Consider the following 19,378-nt stretch of genomic DNA (forward strand, 5'->3'; position numbering starts at 1 on the left):
TTTTTCTTTTTTCATTCGCTAATAAATATCTCATTTCACTTTAACTATATTTAGTAGGTGGACCATACATTCGACTAGCTTATTCTCCGCACATTTTATTATAAAACCAATATATAAAATAGGTTTCACATTCTACTAACTTTTTCTCTCACTTTAATTATAAAATCAAACAATTTCTTAAAAGTCGTGCTAGTCAAATATGTGACATTTTATCATATTACTAGGATGGGCTAACTTTGAAATACTCCATCCGTCTGCGAATAAGAGTCTCGTTTTTTCATTTTAGTCCGTCCGCGAATAGGAGTCTCGGTTCACTTTTATCATAAATGGTAATAGGGTTTCACCTTCCACTAACTCATTTCACTCACATTTTATTTAAAACTAATATAAATAAGTAGGACCCATATTCTATTAACTTTTCTCCACCCACTTTTCTTAACATTTCTTAGAACCCGTGACATCAACAAATGAGACTCCAAATAGCGGACAGGAGGAGGAATATTTTTAGCACCTAACATTGTATAGTTGTTGTTACAATAATTTGAGTGCTTGCATAAGGTCTGTCTAATTCTTAACCTGACTTATATCTGCATCTTATGCGGAAGTTTTCAACTCTACAACAATAATTCCTCTAATTCTTCAACTCCAAGAAAAAACATCAAAACTGTGCATTGCATCGCCACACGAGACAAGTGCAACGATACGTAGCCTCATTTGATCAGCCTCACCAAGACCATCACTACCATCCCCTCTCTTGGATATTTGAGCTTAATAAGAATTCTGCATTTTTTCTTCTGAGATGCAATTTCAGCATTTTTAAGTAGAACTGTCCCCGGGGACGGATAGAGCCGCTGCTGGAAAAGAGGGCCCTGGAATTCGAAGTTTGGAGTTTAGAGAAGAGCTGAAAATGGTTATGCTCTTTTGAATTTATACTTGATCTTCTGAGGCCTACAACCCTGTTATAATGATACTTTTGACCTAAGAATGCAAATAATTAAGCACACGTTAATCTAATGGTGATACTTACTGACCTAAGTGAAACAGAGGTATCACTAACTTGCAACTTCCTACCCAGAGAATACCAAATAACAATATCCAATTTCAAGGACATATAAGAACAAATCAAATTGCTTGATCATGACATAAACATCAAGGCTTATAATAATTTCAATACAAAAGGCTCGTAAGAACGTATCCGTTGTTTTGGCAAACGCCTCCATCCAATTCTCAAGAAGAGGGGAGGTTGCAAAGACAGCAGCGGGAGCCTCTTCAATTGGTTTTTCCACTTGGTGATAAAACACAGCACCATTTTGAGGGTCCATAGCTTCAATCTAACAACGAAAGCAAGAAATATTGATGAGCGATGAATAATAGGATAAGGTAACTCAATTAGTTTTTCTGTAGCTCATTAGCATCTACACTTCTCGCATCGTCTCGTCCTGCCACCATATTGCAGTTCTTCCGGCGACGGAAACACCGAACTATATACTAGACTTGGGCCCTCCTATAAAAATCCTGGCTCCGTCACTATTTGTTGTTGATACTCCATAATTGAGACATTACATAACAGTATAACACTCCAACAGAGGTCATGAACAACACTCAGATCAGTGTATTATCAAACTTATACTCACAATCAAACTTATAATACTCATAACTAAATACTCCAAAATTAAAACACAATAAAACAAAAATGAGGCATTCCAAAATTAACATCACAAGTACACACAATATGTCTATTTAAAGCTATAGTCTTCAATCATTTAGATAGTTTTCCATCATTTTCTCCCTGACAATCTTCTCACCCTTATGTAGACGTCTCCTGTGTCTTCAATAATCAGCTGCCACATTATTTCTTTTTGGACAGATTATGCCATGGGTTGCTGTACAGTGGCAGATGTAGTTGTATGTTTGCTCATTGTTGGGGCCATTTGATTCATCATCATCGTCGTCGTCGTCATCATCGTCGTCGTCGTCGTCGTCGTCATCATCATCATCATCATCACTACATGATGCAATATCACAAGATTATTTGTAGAACTATTAATAACATCATAGATTATTATTAACATCAGCATTAACTTCACAGGTTATTAACATCAACACTAGCGTTAGTATTAACATTAGCATTAACAAAGCATTAACATGGCATTAAGAGCAACGATTATTATTATCAGTATTAACATTATCATTAGCATTAGTATTGGCATTAACCCTAACAGAACATTAGTATTAACATTAGAAATAGCATCAACAGGGCATTAACATCACAGATAATTGGCATTAGCATTAGCACTAACACCACAAATTATGAGCATTAACCGGGCGCTATTATCAGCATATCAATGGGAAACTAATTTATAGGGCAAACACAATCGATTAAACCATTATACGATCACAAATCGGTAACATCACCAAATTTAACAATTCAATCGAAACAAAGCATGAGAAAACTGATGGCGTTCACCAAATTTTGGGTAGGGTTAAAAATTAAAATGTCCAAGCCCAATTACGAACATGTACAATTTCTTTAAATACTGCACTTCAACAAATTTATGATCCACTGAAAATAAGTACTATTAGATCATATGGTAGTAAATTTCATGTTTTTAAAATTTAAATTATACTATCTATTTATAATAAAAATTCAAATACTAACCGGTCTGTACATTTCTAAATGTACTTCACTAAATTCAAATTTTGCAACAAACTATTGATATGTTATAATTTTGCAGTCAATCAAGGTTATGACAATGACATAGCTTGATAACTTATTTACGAGATATTATCAAACATCAACCAAAACAATATACTCTGAAAAGGACATGAGTTTTACTGTGGAATTGTTAAATTAAGATAGCAATAAGATAGCAATAAAAAAAATGAAATCAATTGAAAGAAAAGTTTACTTAAAAATCAATTGAACTAACTTACTAATTGTTATACCCCCTCCGTCCCACAAGAGCATGCATTCTTTTTTTTATACTTCGTCACACAAGAATATGCACTTTCTAATTTTAGAAAGTTTTTTTCTCTCTAATGAAATGAGACTCATTCTCTATTAACAATAATTTAGTTATATTTTCTTTCTATCTCAATTTTACTTTACCAATTATGTATTAAAATCGTGTCCAACTAAGAGTGTATACTCTTGCGGGACGGAGAGAGTATTTTGGTATTGCTATAAAAGTTAGGTAGGAAAGAAGAGACCACTCCGAAGAACATAAAATCCTCCAAATTGCCTTAAGTTAAAAGTATGTTTTGAAGAAAAAAAAATACTCATATTAAAAAACATGTGGAATTTTTATGGACTTAATGAAAAGTGTATGCATGAATGTGCAATCAAAATGACAGTGCTGCATACAACTTAGCACTCAAAATCTTCAAGTTAATTACCTTTCGGAAGTGCCAGGAATATTCAGTTTGAGATCGTCGTTTCCATTTTCATATTGCTCCTCCTTAATCCTTTCTGCTGAGGCCGCTGTGGATTTGCTGCACCCTATTAACTCAATTAATTGGAGTGTTGGGATCTCTCCAATGCCGCTTGGGATTTCCTCTATATTTTTGCATAAAAGTAAATGGAGGTGGCGGAGTCTAGGGAAATTGGTCTCATCGGCTATCCAACGCACAAGACTACAGCCATAAAGATTTAGAAACTGCAGTGAACAGAACACATCTCCATCTGCTAACTCCCACTCTTCATCACATGTCTCCTCCTCGCTTTTAAAACTGCAGCAAGCCATCCAGAGCACTTCCAGCTTATGTAGTGTACACAGAGTCCTCCATGCTCCCAAAATCATTTTACATCCATTCAGATATAGTTTTCTAATATTACAAGGAAATATCACTCTCAAACGATGACCAAAACCGTCGGGAGAGGATATACTTCTCATATCAAAGCATTTTAGTTTTTCAAGCTTGTGAAGATGGCTAAGATCAATCACTGTCGATATAGTTGGGAGGCCATCCTTAATTGACAACACTTTGATATTTGGAATGCTTTTGAGGAAACCATCCCAACTTGTTGCCTCCTTTTTAAGTTGTATATCAGATAAAATCCTTTCCAACTTCTTCAAGACACTATAGTTCATTTCCTCATCTTTTAACAACTCAATTCCATTCACATTGAGATATCTTAACTCAGAGAGCTTCCATAGCTCAGCTGGCTCATCAAACTTGCAAAAAGGAGCGATCAAGGTCTGCAAATTCCACAATCTTGATATTCCTTCCGGTATACTTGAAATGCGTTGATTACCTAAGTAGCATAGGTTGACACGTAAGAAGCGTAGGTTGACAAGTTCTAATATTTCAGTTGAGAACCTTTGCATACGCATATCCAAGTCCAACACCCTTAGCAATCTTGCCGCAAAAACTGCACCAGATGAAAACTCAACACTCCGAAAATCAATGCATAAAACAGATCGAGTTAGTGACATTGACTCTGTTGAATCGTTAACAATTTCCGATTCAAACTTGGTGTGCAAACTCACGCGACGTGGATTAGAGAATGTGAACTTGTTGGGACCATTTAGAAACATGCCTTTGCCATATTTCTTAATGCATAGATCCCTCAACATATCATGCATGCTGTAACTCTCTGGTTTTCCATTGTTCTTGTATCTTCTAACCAGAAATAGATTTCTATCTATTAGAGACTTTAGCCAATCCTTAGCCTCTTCCTCCAAACTTCTTTCCACATTTGATTTTATAAATCCCTCTGCAATCCACAAACGTACGAGTCTGGAGCCTTTAATCTCGTAGTCTTCAGGGAAAGCCCCCATGTATAAAAAACATGGTTTTAAGTGATTCGGCAAGTGCTTATAACTTAAAGACAATATATTGTAGCATTGCTTGTTCGATTCCGCAATTGTTGCTATTACGTTGTCCCCAATTTTCATCCAAACATCTTTTGCTCTTTCCATCTTAGATATCAATCCTCCAATCACACTGATGGCTAGAGGAAGCCCACCGCAATCCTTGGCGATCTTTCGACCAATCTCTTGTAATACAAGAGGGCAATCCTCTTCTCCAAACACAAGTTGGCGGAACAGATTCCAACTTTCCAACTTGCTAAGCAATCGCACCTGATGCTGCTGACTCGAAGAGCTAGCACAGTTCACCACATCAGATTCTCTAGTGGTGATGACAATACGACTCCCGTTGTTGTTGTCTGGAAAGTACATCCTTATCTCATCCCATAATTTTGGGCTCCATATATCATCTAATACAATCAAGTACCTTCTACTGAACAAGCTCTTATGCAACATGACTTTTAACTCATCAATATGTTGATCAAAGTCTTGTCTAGTTGTGCAACGAAGAAGGCTTTTGAGAATTTGTGGCATATTGTAATCTTGTGACACAGTTGCCCAAGCACGATAATCAAAGCGATCAACAATCAAAGGATCTTCATAAAGCTTTCGAGCGAGAGTTGTTTTACCTATTCCCCCCATACCCACGATGGGGACGATCTCCAGCTTCTTCTCCATACAGGTGAGCCGATCCTTGAGCTGCATCAGATCTTCATCAATTCCCACCATCACAGCGTTCTTGGAGATCGATGAACTGCTATGCGGCATCTTCTGATCCAGGAGTTTCACTTGTTCCATAGCAGAATCAAGTTGTCGAAGCATCTTGTCATCGTCCATCTCCATGAGCTTCTCCGCTTGCTCCATAAGAGAATCAAGATCTCGTATTACTTGCTGCAGATCTGGTGTGGTAAAAGTGAATATGGCGGAATCACATCCGGATTTCATTTGATGAACCATGCGGGATTCAATGATGTCTTCAGCTCGATGTGCTACTTCTCTGATTTGGGTGTCTAGTTTGGTGAATGAAGAGTTACTATCAAGGAGCTGTTGAAGAGAAGTAGCTTTATTGAGGATGGATTTGAATTGAGGGTTGTTTTCATGAACAATCCATCGTGATTGGTGAGGATCAAGAATTCCTTCAAGAATGGTGATGAGTGGTTGAAGATTATAAGCCATTTTTCATATTTCTTCTTGCTTGGAATTTGGATACACAAAGGAAGGAAAGCTGGATGCAGATTGTAATCTCACAAAAAAAAAAGATGCGATTGAATTTAACAACTAAGCTGCTCATTGTTGACTTGAGCAAATATTACTATAGTGTTATATGATAGTAATATATTTTGTTGTTCTGTCCAAGATTTGCATTATTTTAGTAGGGGATCGGAATCAATTATGATCTGTAATTAAAGTAGCATGCTTAGTGCTCTCTGACGTTGTTCATATTTTGCTCATATCTCAATAATATGAATTTGAATTGTAACATCAACGGCTCTTACATCACCCTAGTGTAACACGTATTAGTAGTTTCAATTGATTGCTTTATTACTTTCATAATCTTCATTCACAATTCAATACGTACTTAATTAGGACTTCTAGTGGGCCGTTTGATGGTTGGGTCTAGACGGTAATGGGCCGTTCCTAGGCATGGGTTGTATTGTTTTCAAACAGGACCAATTCAAACCCCATCAGAATCAACACTAAACCCAAATCTGTTTCATTAACAGGTGGCACCGGCCTAAACCGATTCGGGCTGCATCAGCCCAGCCCAGTTGACGCTCGAATAATAATAATAACTATTATTATTATTATTATTATTATTATTATTATTATTATTATTATTATTATTATTATTATTATTATTATTATTTATATTCCCTTAAAATTTAATGCGCAATAAAGCACTCTCTACTCCAATGCTAAGTTCTCCGAATACAAATGCACCAATCACGAATAAAAAGCGCTTTGGAAATGAAAGGGAAGCAAATTGGCTGAGGATTTGATGTATGCATGGTTGAATCCAGTGCCAACGGTCAACTTAATTTGAGCATAAGAATTTAAGCTTGATTGGGGTTTAGGGATTTGGAGTTGGATTGAATTTATTGCAGAGTTTCTTTAATTTCTACTTCACTTCATTTTTTTGGGTGAAAAAAGCTTATTTCACAAATTGTTAGGCTTCTTCTTAGTTCTTATAATCAAAATTGAATCTTTAATCAACTTCTGACATTAGAAATTATATACGATCAACTATGTATAGTTGAGGTTACAGATTCAGTTAGGTGTGTATTAGTAATAATTGGAAAATATAATATTTGTTGGTTTAATCTCATACCATCTGTGTTATATATATAGTTGGTGTGGAATACTGAAGTTTGTAACATGTTAATTAGCTTTCACAACATGATCAGTATGTTTTGTTTCCTTTTAATTTTAGATTTTTCTCTATTTTTTTTCTTTCCTAATAAAACTAGGGTTTCTTCATGCCTTTATCAATGCTTCTTTGTTGGACAAAAATTACATATTCTATCATTAATCAATTGGTAAGTTTTAAATTGATAATTTTTTTCTAACTTACGAAACAACATTTCACATCCGTTTGTAGCGTCTTCTGTCATAGATCATTATATTAATTGTTGAACAATTTTCTCTTTGGTTTGTTGGTATTTAACTTGTCTACAATTCCTTAAAAATCTGATTTAAAGGTATTGATAAAACCATCCATCTATCATCATGTTCAAAATTAATTAAATCCAAACAAGCCACACCACATAACTACCACTATATTCTTTTGCCATTTGGGAAATAATTAGAGAAATTATCCTATACGAATAAATATAATGGGATAGGTCAATGATTTTCATTAAAAGTTAGCAATTGGAACCAATACATTTTAGGGAAAGTTGATTAACAAATTTGCTTAAGATGCCAAACTTAAAAGGTATGCTTTAGTCATTCACTTTCTTTCATGCACCAACTAATTATTATTTTATTATCAATCTTTCGACCTTTAACTGAAATAAAGTTAGTATTATTGATTTCTAAATACTTAGTTGTGCTTAATAAGATGCTTGTCCTTAATATTTTAGCATATGTTCCATTCCAAACTTAGCCATAGCAATTTTCAATTAGATTAGAATATAACACACTCTAAAGTTAACAAGACACGAAGCGAAAGTTCAATTGAAAGTGTGCGTATGATTGTTTGGGTATGATCACTAAAGATTAATATTTATCTAGATTGGCCGAGATTGCATTGACCAAAAGATTAAAATTCCCCATTTTAACATTTTCTTTGTCCTTTCTACAACTAATTATAGCAGCATTTTTTTTCATTTCACTCCGACCACTAACAATTGGTATTTATTTGCACCTGAAAGTAAAAACTAAGTATGAATTTAAATAATTTCAATAATTAATAACATGGTAAGTATCGGTATTAAGTTATCTATCTAATCGAACAATATTCATGAGACCCAATTCTATCAAATCTACAAAGACAAATGGAATGGAAGGGGAAAAGGATAGGGTTAATATAGAATATGGGTATATTAACGTGGAGAAAGTGATTAGGATGTGACGAATTCTTCAACTTTAGTTCTACTTTAAGCATAAATAATTCCTCAAAAAGGGTCTTTATGCTCTGAATATCTTGCTTTAACAAATAAAAGAAAGTATAATTCTCGTGAGATCTTCTTTAAATGATAAGAAGGCACACTTTTGGATTTGATCTCGTTTAATATGTTACTACATTATTAAATAATCAATAAATTGTTCATTATTTGTGAGCACAGTTTTTCGTATATCAGAATTACATTTTTCCGACCAAAGCCGCACGATTTATCTAACTATGGATAATCAAACAATTTACCACAAGCAAACGATTATCTAGTTTGAGCATTTTATGTGAATGCTGTCTACATTTTATATGTATTGAAATTTCATTTTTCCTACCAATTAAGCCACACATATTTACAATACAAATATTAACCATTAAGAAACAATAAAAATATTAAAATGTGTGCGATGTGAAACTTTGATTCGGTTGATTGAACCACCAAGTTGTCCCTTCATTAATATACAGGCATTGTGGTCGCCACTAGTATGCAAATATCTCATATATGTTATAGTATACTCCTATATCTTTAGTAGGCAACAATCTCGTTTAGTTCGTATTAATATTATTATTTTTTATACACTTTATTATGACTAACATCTTAAAATTCATTACTAACATTGCTAATTTTACGAGTCAGTCTTTATTTGTTCTTTTATTCCAATTTTTGAAGTTATAGATAAAATCAACAAATTAAGTAGGAGTATTAATTTTTATGTAAGTTGTAAAATCATTGATTTTTTTTATTTTTTTTTTTGAAGTTATAGATAAAATTAATCGACCGATTGAACATTGAATTTTATGGAATCAAACTAAATAGATACAAACAAAATGATGCTTACACAACACATGCTGATCAATCTAATAAATGAAATTCATAGTAGGAAAAATATTTTTATTCCTATTTCAATGTAAAGTGATGCTTCTTGCAAGTTGCAACAGGGCAATGAAGCTAAGTGAAAAGGGAACCAATTTCATTACAAAATCACAACTTGATGCTAGAGAGTAACATTAGATTGCAATGCTTTTTCCTTGATTCTCACCACTTTTTTTAAGGTATTTATGGCAACTGCAAATAGCAGCGGCAAATACTGAACAAAGCCATAATCTCTGTCTCTCTCTTCTTCTCTCTCACACACATGTATCATCCATCACTCTCCCCTTTCCCACCTTCGCTTTCTCTGTCTACAAATATTTCCCCTGTGCCTCAGTAGCTGCGCAGCTTTTCATAAAATCCCATGTCACACTCGCCGCCATGATTAAACTGGTAAACCCCCAAATCAAGATATGATTTTTATGGAAAATTTTCCATCTTTTTTCTTGAAAAGCTTGATTCTTTGCAGTGTTACACTAAACAATGTCTGAAAAATTTAATCTTTTATTGTTTGTATCCATCCATTTCTCTAAATCATGATCAAGCATTCATCTTGGTTATTCTTTGCAGTGTTTCTCAAGAATGGGTGTGGAAAATACAGACTCCCACAAACTCACTACCTCCTCACAGGTGACAGATGTTATGCAATTTGTAATTTAGTATTTCAATGTTTTTTTGGGGAATTTTTGAAAATGTTATTTGTTTGCTTTGCAAAAGGTGGTTTTTCGAGGAATGTTTTGCAATTTGTTTTTGGCAATTTGAAGATATTATGTGGTTGATAATATTTTGTTGGCAATTTTTGTGTTTGTGTTGTAAACGGTTGTTTTATGGGGAATGTTGTTTTAGTATGTGTATTGTTTTGGCAATTTTAGATATTTTGTGGTTGATAGTAATTTTTTTAGCAATTTTTGTGAAATTTTAAATAGCTTTTGTATGTTTTTGTGGCAAATTTAGTGAAATGCTGTTGTTTTAGTATTTGGGTTTTTTTTTGGCAATTTTAGATAGTACTATTAGTGAATTGTGTTGGCAAATTTAGTTAAATTTTGTTGTTTTTTGTGTTGCAAAAGGTGGTTGATGAGTTGAAAGAGTTATGGAGAATGGCACTTCCAATTACTGCAATGAACTGTTTAGTGTATGTGAGAGCAGTTGTCTCTGTCCTGTTTTTGGGCAGATTAGGCAGTCTAGAGCTAGCCGGTGGCGCTCTGAGCATCGGCTTCACGAACATCACCGGCTACTCTGTTCTCGTAGGCCTGGCCTCTGGCCTCGAGCCCGTCTGCAGCCAGGCCTATGGCTCCAAGAACTGGGACCTCCTCTCCGTCTCCCTCCACCGCATGATCTCCATCCTGTTCTTGGCGATCATCCCGATCAGCATCCTCTGGTTCAATCTCGAATCGATCATGCTGTTCATGGGCCAGGACCGGGACATCACGCGAATGGCCGCGGCCTATTGCCTCTACTCACTCCCCGACTTGCTGACAAACACTCTGCTCCAGCCCCTGAGGGTGTATTTGCGGTCGCAGGGCGTGACGAAGCCTCAGATGTGGTGCACATTGCTGGCTGTCGCGTTCCACATCCCGTTGAATTATGTCCTCGTTGTCGTGATGGGGCTCGGGGTGCCCGGGGTGGCCATGGCCTCCGTGCTCACGAATCTCCACATGATGGTGCTGATGATGGGGTATGTTTGCGTTTACGGGCGTTGGAGGTGGAAGGTGGTTGGAGACGGGGGGGACGGTGGCGTTGGCGCGCTGCTTAGGCTCGCTGTCCCGAGTTGTATCGGGATATGCTTGGAGTGGTGGTGGTACGAGATCGTGACTGTCTTGGCCGGGTACTTGCCTAACCCGAGACTCACCGTGGCAGCCACCGGGATCATGATTCAAACGACTAGCCTCATGTACACGGTCCCCATGGCACTGGCCGGTTGCGTCTCAGCTCGGGTACGTTACTCGATCTTTTCACCTATCCACGAATTCAAAGAAATTTAATTTTTTGGTGGTGATTTCAGGTGGGAAATGAGTTGGGAGCAGGGAACCCTAGCAAGGCCAAATTGGCAGCAATGGTGGCATTAGCTTGTGCGTTTGCAATAGGGCTAATCAATGTGGTTTTGACAGTGATATTTAGAGACAAATGGGGTGGCCTTTTCACAAAAGATGATGACCTAAAGCTTCTCGTTGCGTCGGTCTTGCCGATCATCGGGCTATGCGAGCTCGGAAATTGCCCGCAGACGACGGGCTGCGGCGTCCTGCGCGGCATCGCGAGGCCGGTGGTGGGCGCCCACATTAATCTCGGCTCGTTTTACTTTGTGGGTACCCCTGTAGCTGTCGGCCTGGCCTTCTGGCTCGGGATAGGGTTCCCGGGCCTCTGGCTAGGCCTGCTCTCCGCTCAGGCGGCCTGTGCTGCTTCGGTCCTTTATGTCGTGTTGTGTCGCACGGACTGGGGGATCGAAGCAGTTAAGGCCTCCGAGCGGAGTAGTAGCTTGGAGATGGTTGATAAGTGTAGTAGCGAGGAAGAGAAAATAGGGTTTTTGGATGAGAAGAGTGCTATTTCGTAATCTTTATGAAATTATACAATATATTTCATCAAATTTAGCATCGAATTTACGAGTGTGGACAAGTTGGGTTTGTTTTTTGTCTTTTTTTTTCTGGTAGTGCTCCATGTGGGGAAAAGTGTAAATCGCATTCTTCTTTGAAAGTTTTGGTATTGTTGAGGTATGGGATTTTGTGAAAATGAAGCACTTTAAATAAGGTTTAGAAATTCATGGTGACCCATACTTTTTTATTTTAATTAATTTAAACCAAGAATTAGACAATATTATTAATTAATTTGCTTGATCATCCATATGCAAACACGTAGTACTTAATTCTTCTTGATCCAAGTGTTCATTTTTCTAATTTTTTATTCTTTATTTTTCACTATTTTTGTTTGTTCCAATTATAGTTCATGAATATAATAGGATTAAAAAAACAAAAAAAGTGCATGCTGTATTGTTTTATTTTGTTTGGCCATTAATATAGTCCTCACTTATAGATTTATCTATCAAATGGCAAAAAAATCAGATTTTCGACAATTGTTATACTTTCTGCACTGTAGTGATCGACGTGTAATTATTTAACAACACTGTTTGAAGAAAGACAAAATTTCAAATTTCCACAAACGTTACTGCATGTTCATAAAATAAGACAACGCCATATAAAATAGAGATGTTTATTGAAATTAAATGTAATGAATATTTGTGGACGGGGATGCATTTTAGTTTACTAAGTACTATAGTGCTATCATTCTCAGATGTCACTTCCTACAATCACCTGAACATGTTCGCCCACTCTTATCGATCAATTATTATTATTCCATACACAATTTTGGATTTCATCAACTTTTCATATTTATAAATTTATAATAAAAATATATTTTAACATACTCATATAAAAATATATTTTCCCATCACGCAAAGCTTGAAACCAATGAATGTGACGAGCCTCGTGTACATAAACGAAGCACAAACACACGTACGACAACCAACAAGTCTATTTGCAACATAAATCGTAAGATCGAATCAGCGGCGGAGCCAGGAATTCTACTTAAGAGGGGCAAAATTATACTACATGAGAAAAATAAGAATTATTAAAAGAAGACATTTATAAAAAATATGAATAAAATTGCAAATTTATCAAACAAAATATAGTACTCCGTACATGTAAAAGTTTGAGAGGGGGCAAAAGGCCCACCTAGAGACCATGTGGTTCCACCACTGGATCAAACGCATAAAACAAATACAGTAAGAGAATTTGTTGCTAAAAAATATATATCGACAAGGAAAGCACGACACAACAACCAACAAAAGCGAAGACTTCGATCTAGTCACATCACTAGCACATTTAAAATCATTCTATGTTGAGCATGCAATTTGAATGCAAGTGAATCAAACTACGATCATGACAACAATGAAGGTACGTTTAGTACTACCGGACTTACTAATCTTGTTTGTATATAGTTGTTCTCTCTTTGAAAATTGTCTCCGAAAATCATAGTGAAGTACGTAAATTTCGAAGAAAAAAAATTAAATCAATTTAAACTAAAATCAAAGCTTACAATTAATATTGGCAAAAAACATTTGTTTGCATGAAGCGTCCTTTGAATCAAACGAAAGGGGGAAACAGGGAAGAGAGAAACCCTAACGCTTAGAAATCACGGGGAACGTCGTCGCAAATCGCCGCCGCGACCGGAGGTCGGCGATGGCGAGTAACTCCGCAAAACCCCCCTCCGACGCCGGAGCCGTCGCAGCGATTCCAGCTTCCCCCACGCCGGCAAAATCCATCGATTCGGCGATGCCGAGGCCGCGCCTCTCCGGCGATCAGCTGCGCTACTGCTCCGGAGCTCTCCAGCACTTCAAAACAAAACCTCCGCAGACGATCCGCCAAGAGTTCATGATCTTGCAGGTATGATCGTCACCGGAACATCTGTAGAATTTACTTTTGTTGAGACTTGAGATAGCTATTTATCTGATTGGTGGTTTAATCATCTGTCCATGGAATTATATTGTTGTTATGCGTTGTGTGATCGTGTAGATGTTTTTTGTTTCCTTTGTTTATCGGTGAGGCTGTTTCAGCTTAGGAACTCTGTTAATTTAATTGGCTGATTGAGTTTAGAAGATTTGTTTACAGTTGCTCGCAAACGAAGGAAGAATGATAAGATATTGTAGAGAATAAGTTTCTGATATACTATGTTGTAGACTGCTATCTAGATTTTCAATATTTGTACTTTTGTCTCTGTGATCTGTAGAGGGGAGCTTGCTTCATTTGAAATACGGTTCCATGAAATTATTCGATATCTGGATTAGTAAGAGTAGCTTAGGTTTTATGTGGTCGAGCAAGATTCAAAGTTTTCTTGAGTTACATTAAATGCAAGGCAGTCATTTGGTGGCTACAGCTAGATACTTGATTGGCTGATCAGCTTGTGATCGAGATAATATTAGGACTTAGAATTCTCTTTGTGACACATATTAATCAGCTGTCAGGAATAGTGAAACCAGGGCTTTTGTTATATAGTTTTTAATGCGTGGCTCTTTAGTTCTATTTGAAACTTCATTAATCCAGTCCAAATAATGATGACCATACATGTAGGAATGTAAAATTGTAGAGCTAGGTGTCTTTATTTCCGCCTTCATTGCCCAGAGAACAGAGCTAACAGGGTTAACTAGTAGCTTTGGAGCATGACTCTTGCAGCTTCCTTGTCACTGTCACTGTTGGTGTTAGCTATCTTCCTTTCGTTTGACATATTTTTCTTTCGTTTTTTGATTAGCTTATCCGCTTTATTTTTTGGCATGAATTCTGCATTGTATGATGTATCCAAGAGAATTTTGATTCATTCAACTAAAACTCCAATTTGTTACAGGATAATAGGATGACGGCCTCAGATATGAGGAGCAGATGTACTGTGGCTCTTGACAGTGCTAATATCTCAAAGAATCGTTATACTGATGTCTTGCCATGTACGTTGATAAACAATAGATTACGTATTTTACTTTTTTTGGCTGACATACTGAAATGTATATTAAAAATTCTTGGTTTTAAAATTCATTGCTGCAGTTGATGATAACAGGGTTATCTTGAAGCAGTGCGCAGATTACAGACCTTCAGCTAGGGGTTACGTCAATGCTAGTTTTATTACAGTGGGAATTTTTCATCCTACTTAAATTTAACATGCTAATTTAAATTTCTTGTGTAATTACATTTGGCTTCATGTATTGTTCATATAACTTGATTCTTGTGATTGCAGACTTCTGAAAGTGTTTCTCGGTTTATTGCAACTCAAGGTCCACTTTCACATACTTCTGAGGATTTTTGGGAAATGATAATCCAGTATCAATGCCCAGTCATAATTATGTTAACCCGGTTGGTTGACGATTACCGTGTAAGCACTTAGATTCTTGTGATTTAGCAGCCCATTTATGTTTTGACTTGGTTAACAGTTACTTCTTATTTGCAAAATAAGGCTTTTTTCCGCTCGTATAGTGAAATCATTTGTATATTATAATAACACTTGTATTTTTGAAGCTTTTTCCTCTGCAAATATTATGTCATCTTGATCAACTTAGTATCTTTACTACCAGCTCCTTTTCTCTACATGAATCACAATTAATGCTTTTGGTCCCTTTATTCTATATTTTATTCTCTTCTTAAAACTAATCATTGTTTCATTGCTCTAATTCAGACACTGAAATGTGTTGATTATTTCCAAGCTGAGAATGGACCTAGAGAGTTTGGTAACATATGCATTGCCACCAAGAAGATGGAAACATCCGATACTTCATTAATATGGCGGTCCTTAGAAGTGAAATACAAAGAGGTAAGGCTGTTTATCTAGAAGTCCCGTGAATTTCAAATGTTAAACACTGTTGCTATGGTAGTTGTAATGCCAACCAGATAAGAATATATATTGTCTAAAAGAGTCTAGATGCATCAGATAACTTTGATTTGCAGATCAAGTTTCGATACCTGCTTATGCTCAATTCCTTTTCAATTATGAACTTATATTTTACTAAATTTGATTACAAAAAGAATAACCGTTCACACCATCTTACTTATGCAGTCAGAGGAGCCACCATTGTCAGTTCTGCATGTACAGTACCCTGAATGGCCGGATCACGGAGTTCCTAATGACACTCTTGCTGTTCGTGAAATCTTCAGAAAAGTATCTAGTGTGCCGCCCAGTCTAGGGCCCATTGTTGTTCATTGCAGGTTACCTTTGATAATCACTAATCCTATTATTAGCATACTCTTCAATGCCTGACACTTTTCATCTTGCAGTGCAGGCATTGGTAGAACTGGTACATACTGCCTCATTCATAATACGATTCAAAGAGTTCTAGCCGGAGACATGAGTGCTTTGGACCTTCTTACTACTGTAACCACTTTTAGGTCTCAGCGAATTGGAATGGTGCAAACTCTGGTAACTTCACCAACTTTTGAATACATCCAACTCATAGATGATAAAACTTGTCATGATCTTTGCATCCTTCCTGAAAAATAAGCTTAAATAGTCGATGAAGATGTTCTCGAATCTGGTAATAGATCCCCGTATCTTCTACTAGTCCTGGATATTATACTTTGTCAAATGTTTCACTTCGACTGTTTCAACATGTAGTTGGTTTAGAAAATTTTCACCCTTTCAAGTAATTGCAAATGCAAATATATTCTGATTTTTATGGCTATTTTAAATCTCTATAGTTCACATTATGAAGGATGCCTCAATAATGTAAGTCGAATTACAACAGTTCAGTTGGATCTGCTAAGTTTAACATATTTCGATTGTGTGTTACTTAATATACAGGAGCAGTATCTCTTCTGCCATGATGTGATCATTGATGAACTTCAAGACTACTTATCAGTTGGGAACTCACAAGGCAGTTTATAATGGTATTCACTGTTTCATGAGGAAAGTCATCATGATTTGCTGCTGAAAATCTGTCGAATTCATATTCCTGTTAAATCGCCATCCATTTCTTGCTCTAACGAGGATGTTATTCTGACGACAAGCATCTTGATCCAGAAATCGGAAAACCTTCTGCTCTTTCACAATTCTCTGTAGGACAGCCTCTAACAGTAGCAAAATTCACTTTATTTATGTAATATTTTGGTGTATAAAAACCACACTATCTGTTTGATGTTGAAACAAAACCGTATTTCATTTGTCATTTTCAAATATTTTTGTGCTTGAAGTTCAAGAACCACTGGTTTAAGCCAAATCACGAAAAAAAAAATTAAAGTGCAAGACAAACCAAATTTTTCCAATGTGCTGGGTGCTCTGTTTTCTTCGTTAAAAACAGCATTAGAAATACTACAGATTTTTGTTCGATGAAGAAATGCATTACTACTAATTAAAGAAGCAATTCACTATACCATTACAAACTAAAATTTTCAGCAGGAGAAGACCAAAATGTAATCAAAACCAAAATTTGAACTTCAAAATGGAGATTACAATACACAACAATATCTGCTTATTCTTCCTTACTACGAGCTGCTCTTGCGCGATGTTTGAGCTCGGCCCTTTTCCATCTCACAACTAGATAACACAGCGAGAACAACGTGTTCACCTGCACGAGGAAGGAACACAAATGTGGAATCAAGCCTTGAAAATCATCACAAAAAAAGAAAGGATGGAAAGATGATAAGCAACAGCATACCAAGATTATGATCGCGATCACCAACAATGGCCCGGACCAGAGCACGGAGAGGAAGACTCCATTAGCGTCAAAGTAGTTCTGGCCTGCAAAGCTTTGCCAGTTGCTCGCGAGGATATGATTAAGCCTCTCAGCAAGATACACTCCTCCTACTGTACAAAGTAAATAGTTTCGGAATTTAAACAAATAAGGCATCGTTAGAAAAGCTCTATGGATAGGAATGAAGGAACCTTACACGCAGCAAGGAACAAAAACATCTGAAAGTTGACGTTTCTCCGCGATACAAAAACCAGTAGTAGCAAGATCGCGTGGAAGGAAAGAAGACATATCAACCAACGCTCCTGCAAACAAGAAAGGGAACTCAAAGGTCAGAGACGAGCAAGTCCCACACGAGGTATACATCTAAACACGACAGGAACACAAACTTTAATTGGCGACCGAACGACTTTAATTCCGGTATGAACAAAAGCAAGCCAACACTAGTTTTACGATAGGATCTGGTTAGAACACCATGAGCAGAAAACCACAGAGAGGATGTTGAAATGTTATGCATTAACAGTCTAAAGAGAACCTGTTCAAAATTTTCAAATCGGAAAGAGCGAAACGCTTGTTACGAGTCACACTATTGTAATTCGAATAACTGATTACTCCTTCAGAGTTCAAACCACAATTGGGCATTTGGTTACTTTGATCTCACTCACTCATTAGATTAACAATTTGCATAAATTCCCATTCGTGCAAGATCACACATTTCCGGATAAAGCGATTCGAAATCGAAGAAACAGAAACACTTAAGCAGAACCTAAAAAGGCAAAAACTACGATAATGGGGGGAGATCTCTACACACAACCCTAACATCAAATCTCGATCACTTCAAATTACACCACAATTCAATCAAAGGCAAGTAAAAATGACATATAAGAAGCTCGAATTAACGCGTATGGAAAAGTACCTTCCAATCAATGGCGTGGAAGAAACCCATCAAATTTTCGTAAGCGGGTTTGAGCCCAGAACGGAATTCCGCCGAGAGCTTCTCCACCAGATCTGCCATTTGATCGAAGTGAGCATTCACCGCAGATTGCAGCTCCTCCATCGCAGTTCTTTTTCCTTGAATTTCACCACCAAATTACTGAAATTGAATTCTACTAGATGTGGTTTTTGCACTAAAAAGATTTCAACTTCAGCTTCAACTAAGTTGAATGTTGGGTCATTTTCTGTAGATCGTAGAAAGTTCTAGCTCGCTGAAAACGCCGTCGTTCGATGTGCAAAGGTTCCTTTCAAAATTAGGGATCTAGATTTGGGAATTTGAAGTTTTGAAAGGTAGATAGTGGTCAATTGGTGATGGACATATGGCAGCTCTTTTATCAAAATTTTAGAATATTAATTTTATTTATGTATTTCTAATTGTATACGGAGTACATTTTAATTTATTTTTATTTACATACTTTTAAATTTTGAATTATTTTTTTGCATTTTTCAATTTTATTTAATGAAACAATTGGTTTTTGTTTTATTTATAAATTTTTAATGTTGATATATAACAAAAACAATAGAAAATTAATAAATTCGAATACTGTGAAATGCTTAAGGTTAAGTACTCCCTCCGTTCCTTCATAGTTGAGTCATTTTTCCATTTCGGGAAGTTCCCTCATAGTTGAGTCATTTCCATATATAGTTCCTCTCTGTTACTTACTCTCTCTTATTTTATTCTCTCTACTTTATTCACTTTTTACTTTATTCTCTCTACCTTTTTCTCTTTCTTACTTTTTTATCTATTTATTTAACACACTCAACATTCACTTCTTAAACTCCGTGCCGAAAAGTTCCGCCTCAACTATGAGGGAACGGAGGGAGTACTTTTGAGTGCACTTAATGGAGATCAACCCGTAGCTAACCGCGAGGTTAAA

General features: G+C 36.4%; 4 protein-coding genes across 4 annotated transcripts; 2 read left to right on the top strand and 2 right to left on the bottom strand.

Moving 5' to 3' along the window:
* Positions 1 to 1,630: 1,630 nt before the first annotated feature.
* On the bottom strand, positions 1,631 to 6,091 carry LOC125218764 (putative late blight resistance protein homolog R1A-3). The gene is made up of 2 exons (XM_048120519.2): positions 3,397 to 6,091; positions 1,631 to 2,005 (listed from the first exon to the last, which is right to left on the bottom strand). Exons 1-2 carry the CDS (start codon positions 5,985 to 5,987, stop codon positions 1,831 to 1,833), a joined length of 2,766 nt encoding a protein of 921 aa, XP_047976476.1. The 5' UTR covers positions 5,988 to 6,091; the 3' UTR covers positions 1,631 to 1,830.
* Positions 6,092 to 9,433: 3,342 nt separating this feature from the next.
* Positions 9,434 to 12,036, top strand: LOC125218765 (protein DETOXIFICATION 54-like). Its single transcript, XM_048120520.2, has 4 exons — positions 9,434 to 9,688; positions 9,866 to 9,925; positions 10,363 to 11,229; positions 11,298 to 12,036. Exons 1-4 carry the CDS (start codon positions 9,677 to 9,679, stop codon positions 11,841 to 11,843), a joined length of 1,485 nt encoding a protein of 494 aa, XP_047976477.1. The 5' UTR covers positions 9,434 to 9,676; the 3' UTR covers positions 11,844 to 12,036.
* A 1,356-nt stretch (positions 12,037 to 13,392) lies between these two features.
* Positions 13,393 to 16,985, top strand: LOC125218766 (protein-tyrosine-phosphatase PTP1-like). Its single transcript, XM_048120521.2, has 8 exons — positions 13,393 to 13,728; positions 14,684 to 14,780; positions 14,878 to 14,960; positions 15,068 to 15,202; positions 15,503 to 15,637; positions 15,881 to 16,029; positions 16,099 to 16,240; positions 16,622 to 16,985. Exons 1-8 carry the CDS (start codon positions 13,525 to 13,527, stop codon positions 16,703 to 16,705), a joined length of 1,029 nt encoding a protein of 342 aa, XP_047976478.1. The 5' UTR covers positions 13,393 to 13,524; the 3' UTR covers positions 16,706 to 16,985.
* Positions 16,986 to 17,073: 88 nt separating this feature from the next.
* Positions 17,074 to 18,793, bottom strand: LOC125218767 (uncharacterized). The gene is made up of 4 exons (XM_048120522.2): positions 18,424 to 18,793; positions 17,707 to 17,812; positions 17,475 to 17,623; positions 17,074 to 17,384 (listed from the first exon to the last, which is right to left on the bottom strand). Exons 1-4 carry the CDS (start codon positions 18,562 to 18,564, stop codon positions 17,289 to 17,291), a joined length of 492 nt encoding a protein of 163 aa, XP_047976479.1. The 5' UTR covers positions 18,565 to 18,793; the 3' UTR covers positions 17,074 to 17,288.
* Positions 18,794 to 19,378: the final 585 nt, after the last annotated feature.

This window comes from Salvia hispanica, chromosome 1, assembly GCF_029641045.1.
Source record: "Salvia hispanica isolate PSC_SH4W2 chromosome 1, Shi_PSC_v1, whole genome shotgun sequence".
In the NCBI taxonomy this organism is placed as follows: Eukaryota; Viridiplantae; Streptophyta; class Magnoliopsida; order Lamiales; family Lamiaceae; genus Salvia; species Salvia hispanica.

Coding starts and splice junctions, on each gene's coding strand:
- LOC125218764 (XM_048120519.2), bottom strand. CDS start 5,987: ATGGCTTATAATCTTCAACCACTCATCACCATTCTTGAAGGAATTCTT. Junction 2,006..3,396: donor ATTCCTGGCACTTCCGAAAG/GTAATTAACTTG, acceptor TGCATCATGTAG/TGATGATGATGATGATGATG.
- LOC125218767 (XM_048120522.2), bottom strand. CDS start 18,564: ATGGAGGAGCTGCAATCTGCGGTGAATGCTCACTTCGATCAAATGGCA. Junction 17,813..18,423: donor TCCACGCCATTGATTGGAAG/GTACTTTTCCAT, acceptor TCTTGTTTGCAG/GAGCGTTGGTTGATATGTCT. Junction 17,624..17,706: donor GTTTTTGTTCCTTGCTGCGT/GTAAGGTTCCTT, acceptor TACTTTGTACAG/TAGGAGGAGTGTATCTTGCT.
- LOC125218766 (XM_048120521.2), top strand. CDS start 13,525: ATGGCGAGTAACTCCGCAAAACCCCCCTCCGACGCCGGAGCCGTCGCA. Junction 15,203..15,502: donor GGTTGGTTGACGATTACCGT/GTAAGCACTTAG, acceptor GCTCTAATTCAG/ACACTGAAATGTGTTGATTA. Junction 16,241..16,621: donor TTGGAATGGTGCAAACTCTG/GTAACTTCACCA, acceptor CTTAATATACAG/GAGCAGTATCTCTTCTGCCA.
- LOC125218765 (XM_048120520.2), top strand. Junction 9,926..10,362: donor AACTCACTACCTCCTCACAG/GTGACAGATGTT, acceptor GTGTTGCAAAAG/GTGGTTGATGAGTTGAAAGA. Junction 11,230..11,297: donor CCGGTTGCGTCTCAGCTCGG/GTACGTTACTCG, acceptor TGGTGATTTCAG/GTGGGAAATGAGTTGGGAGC.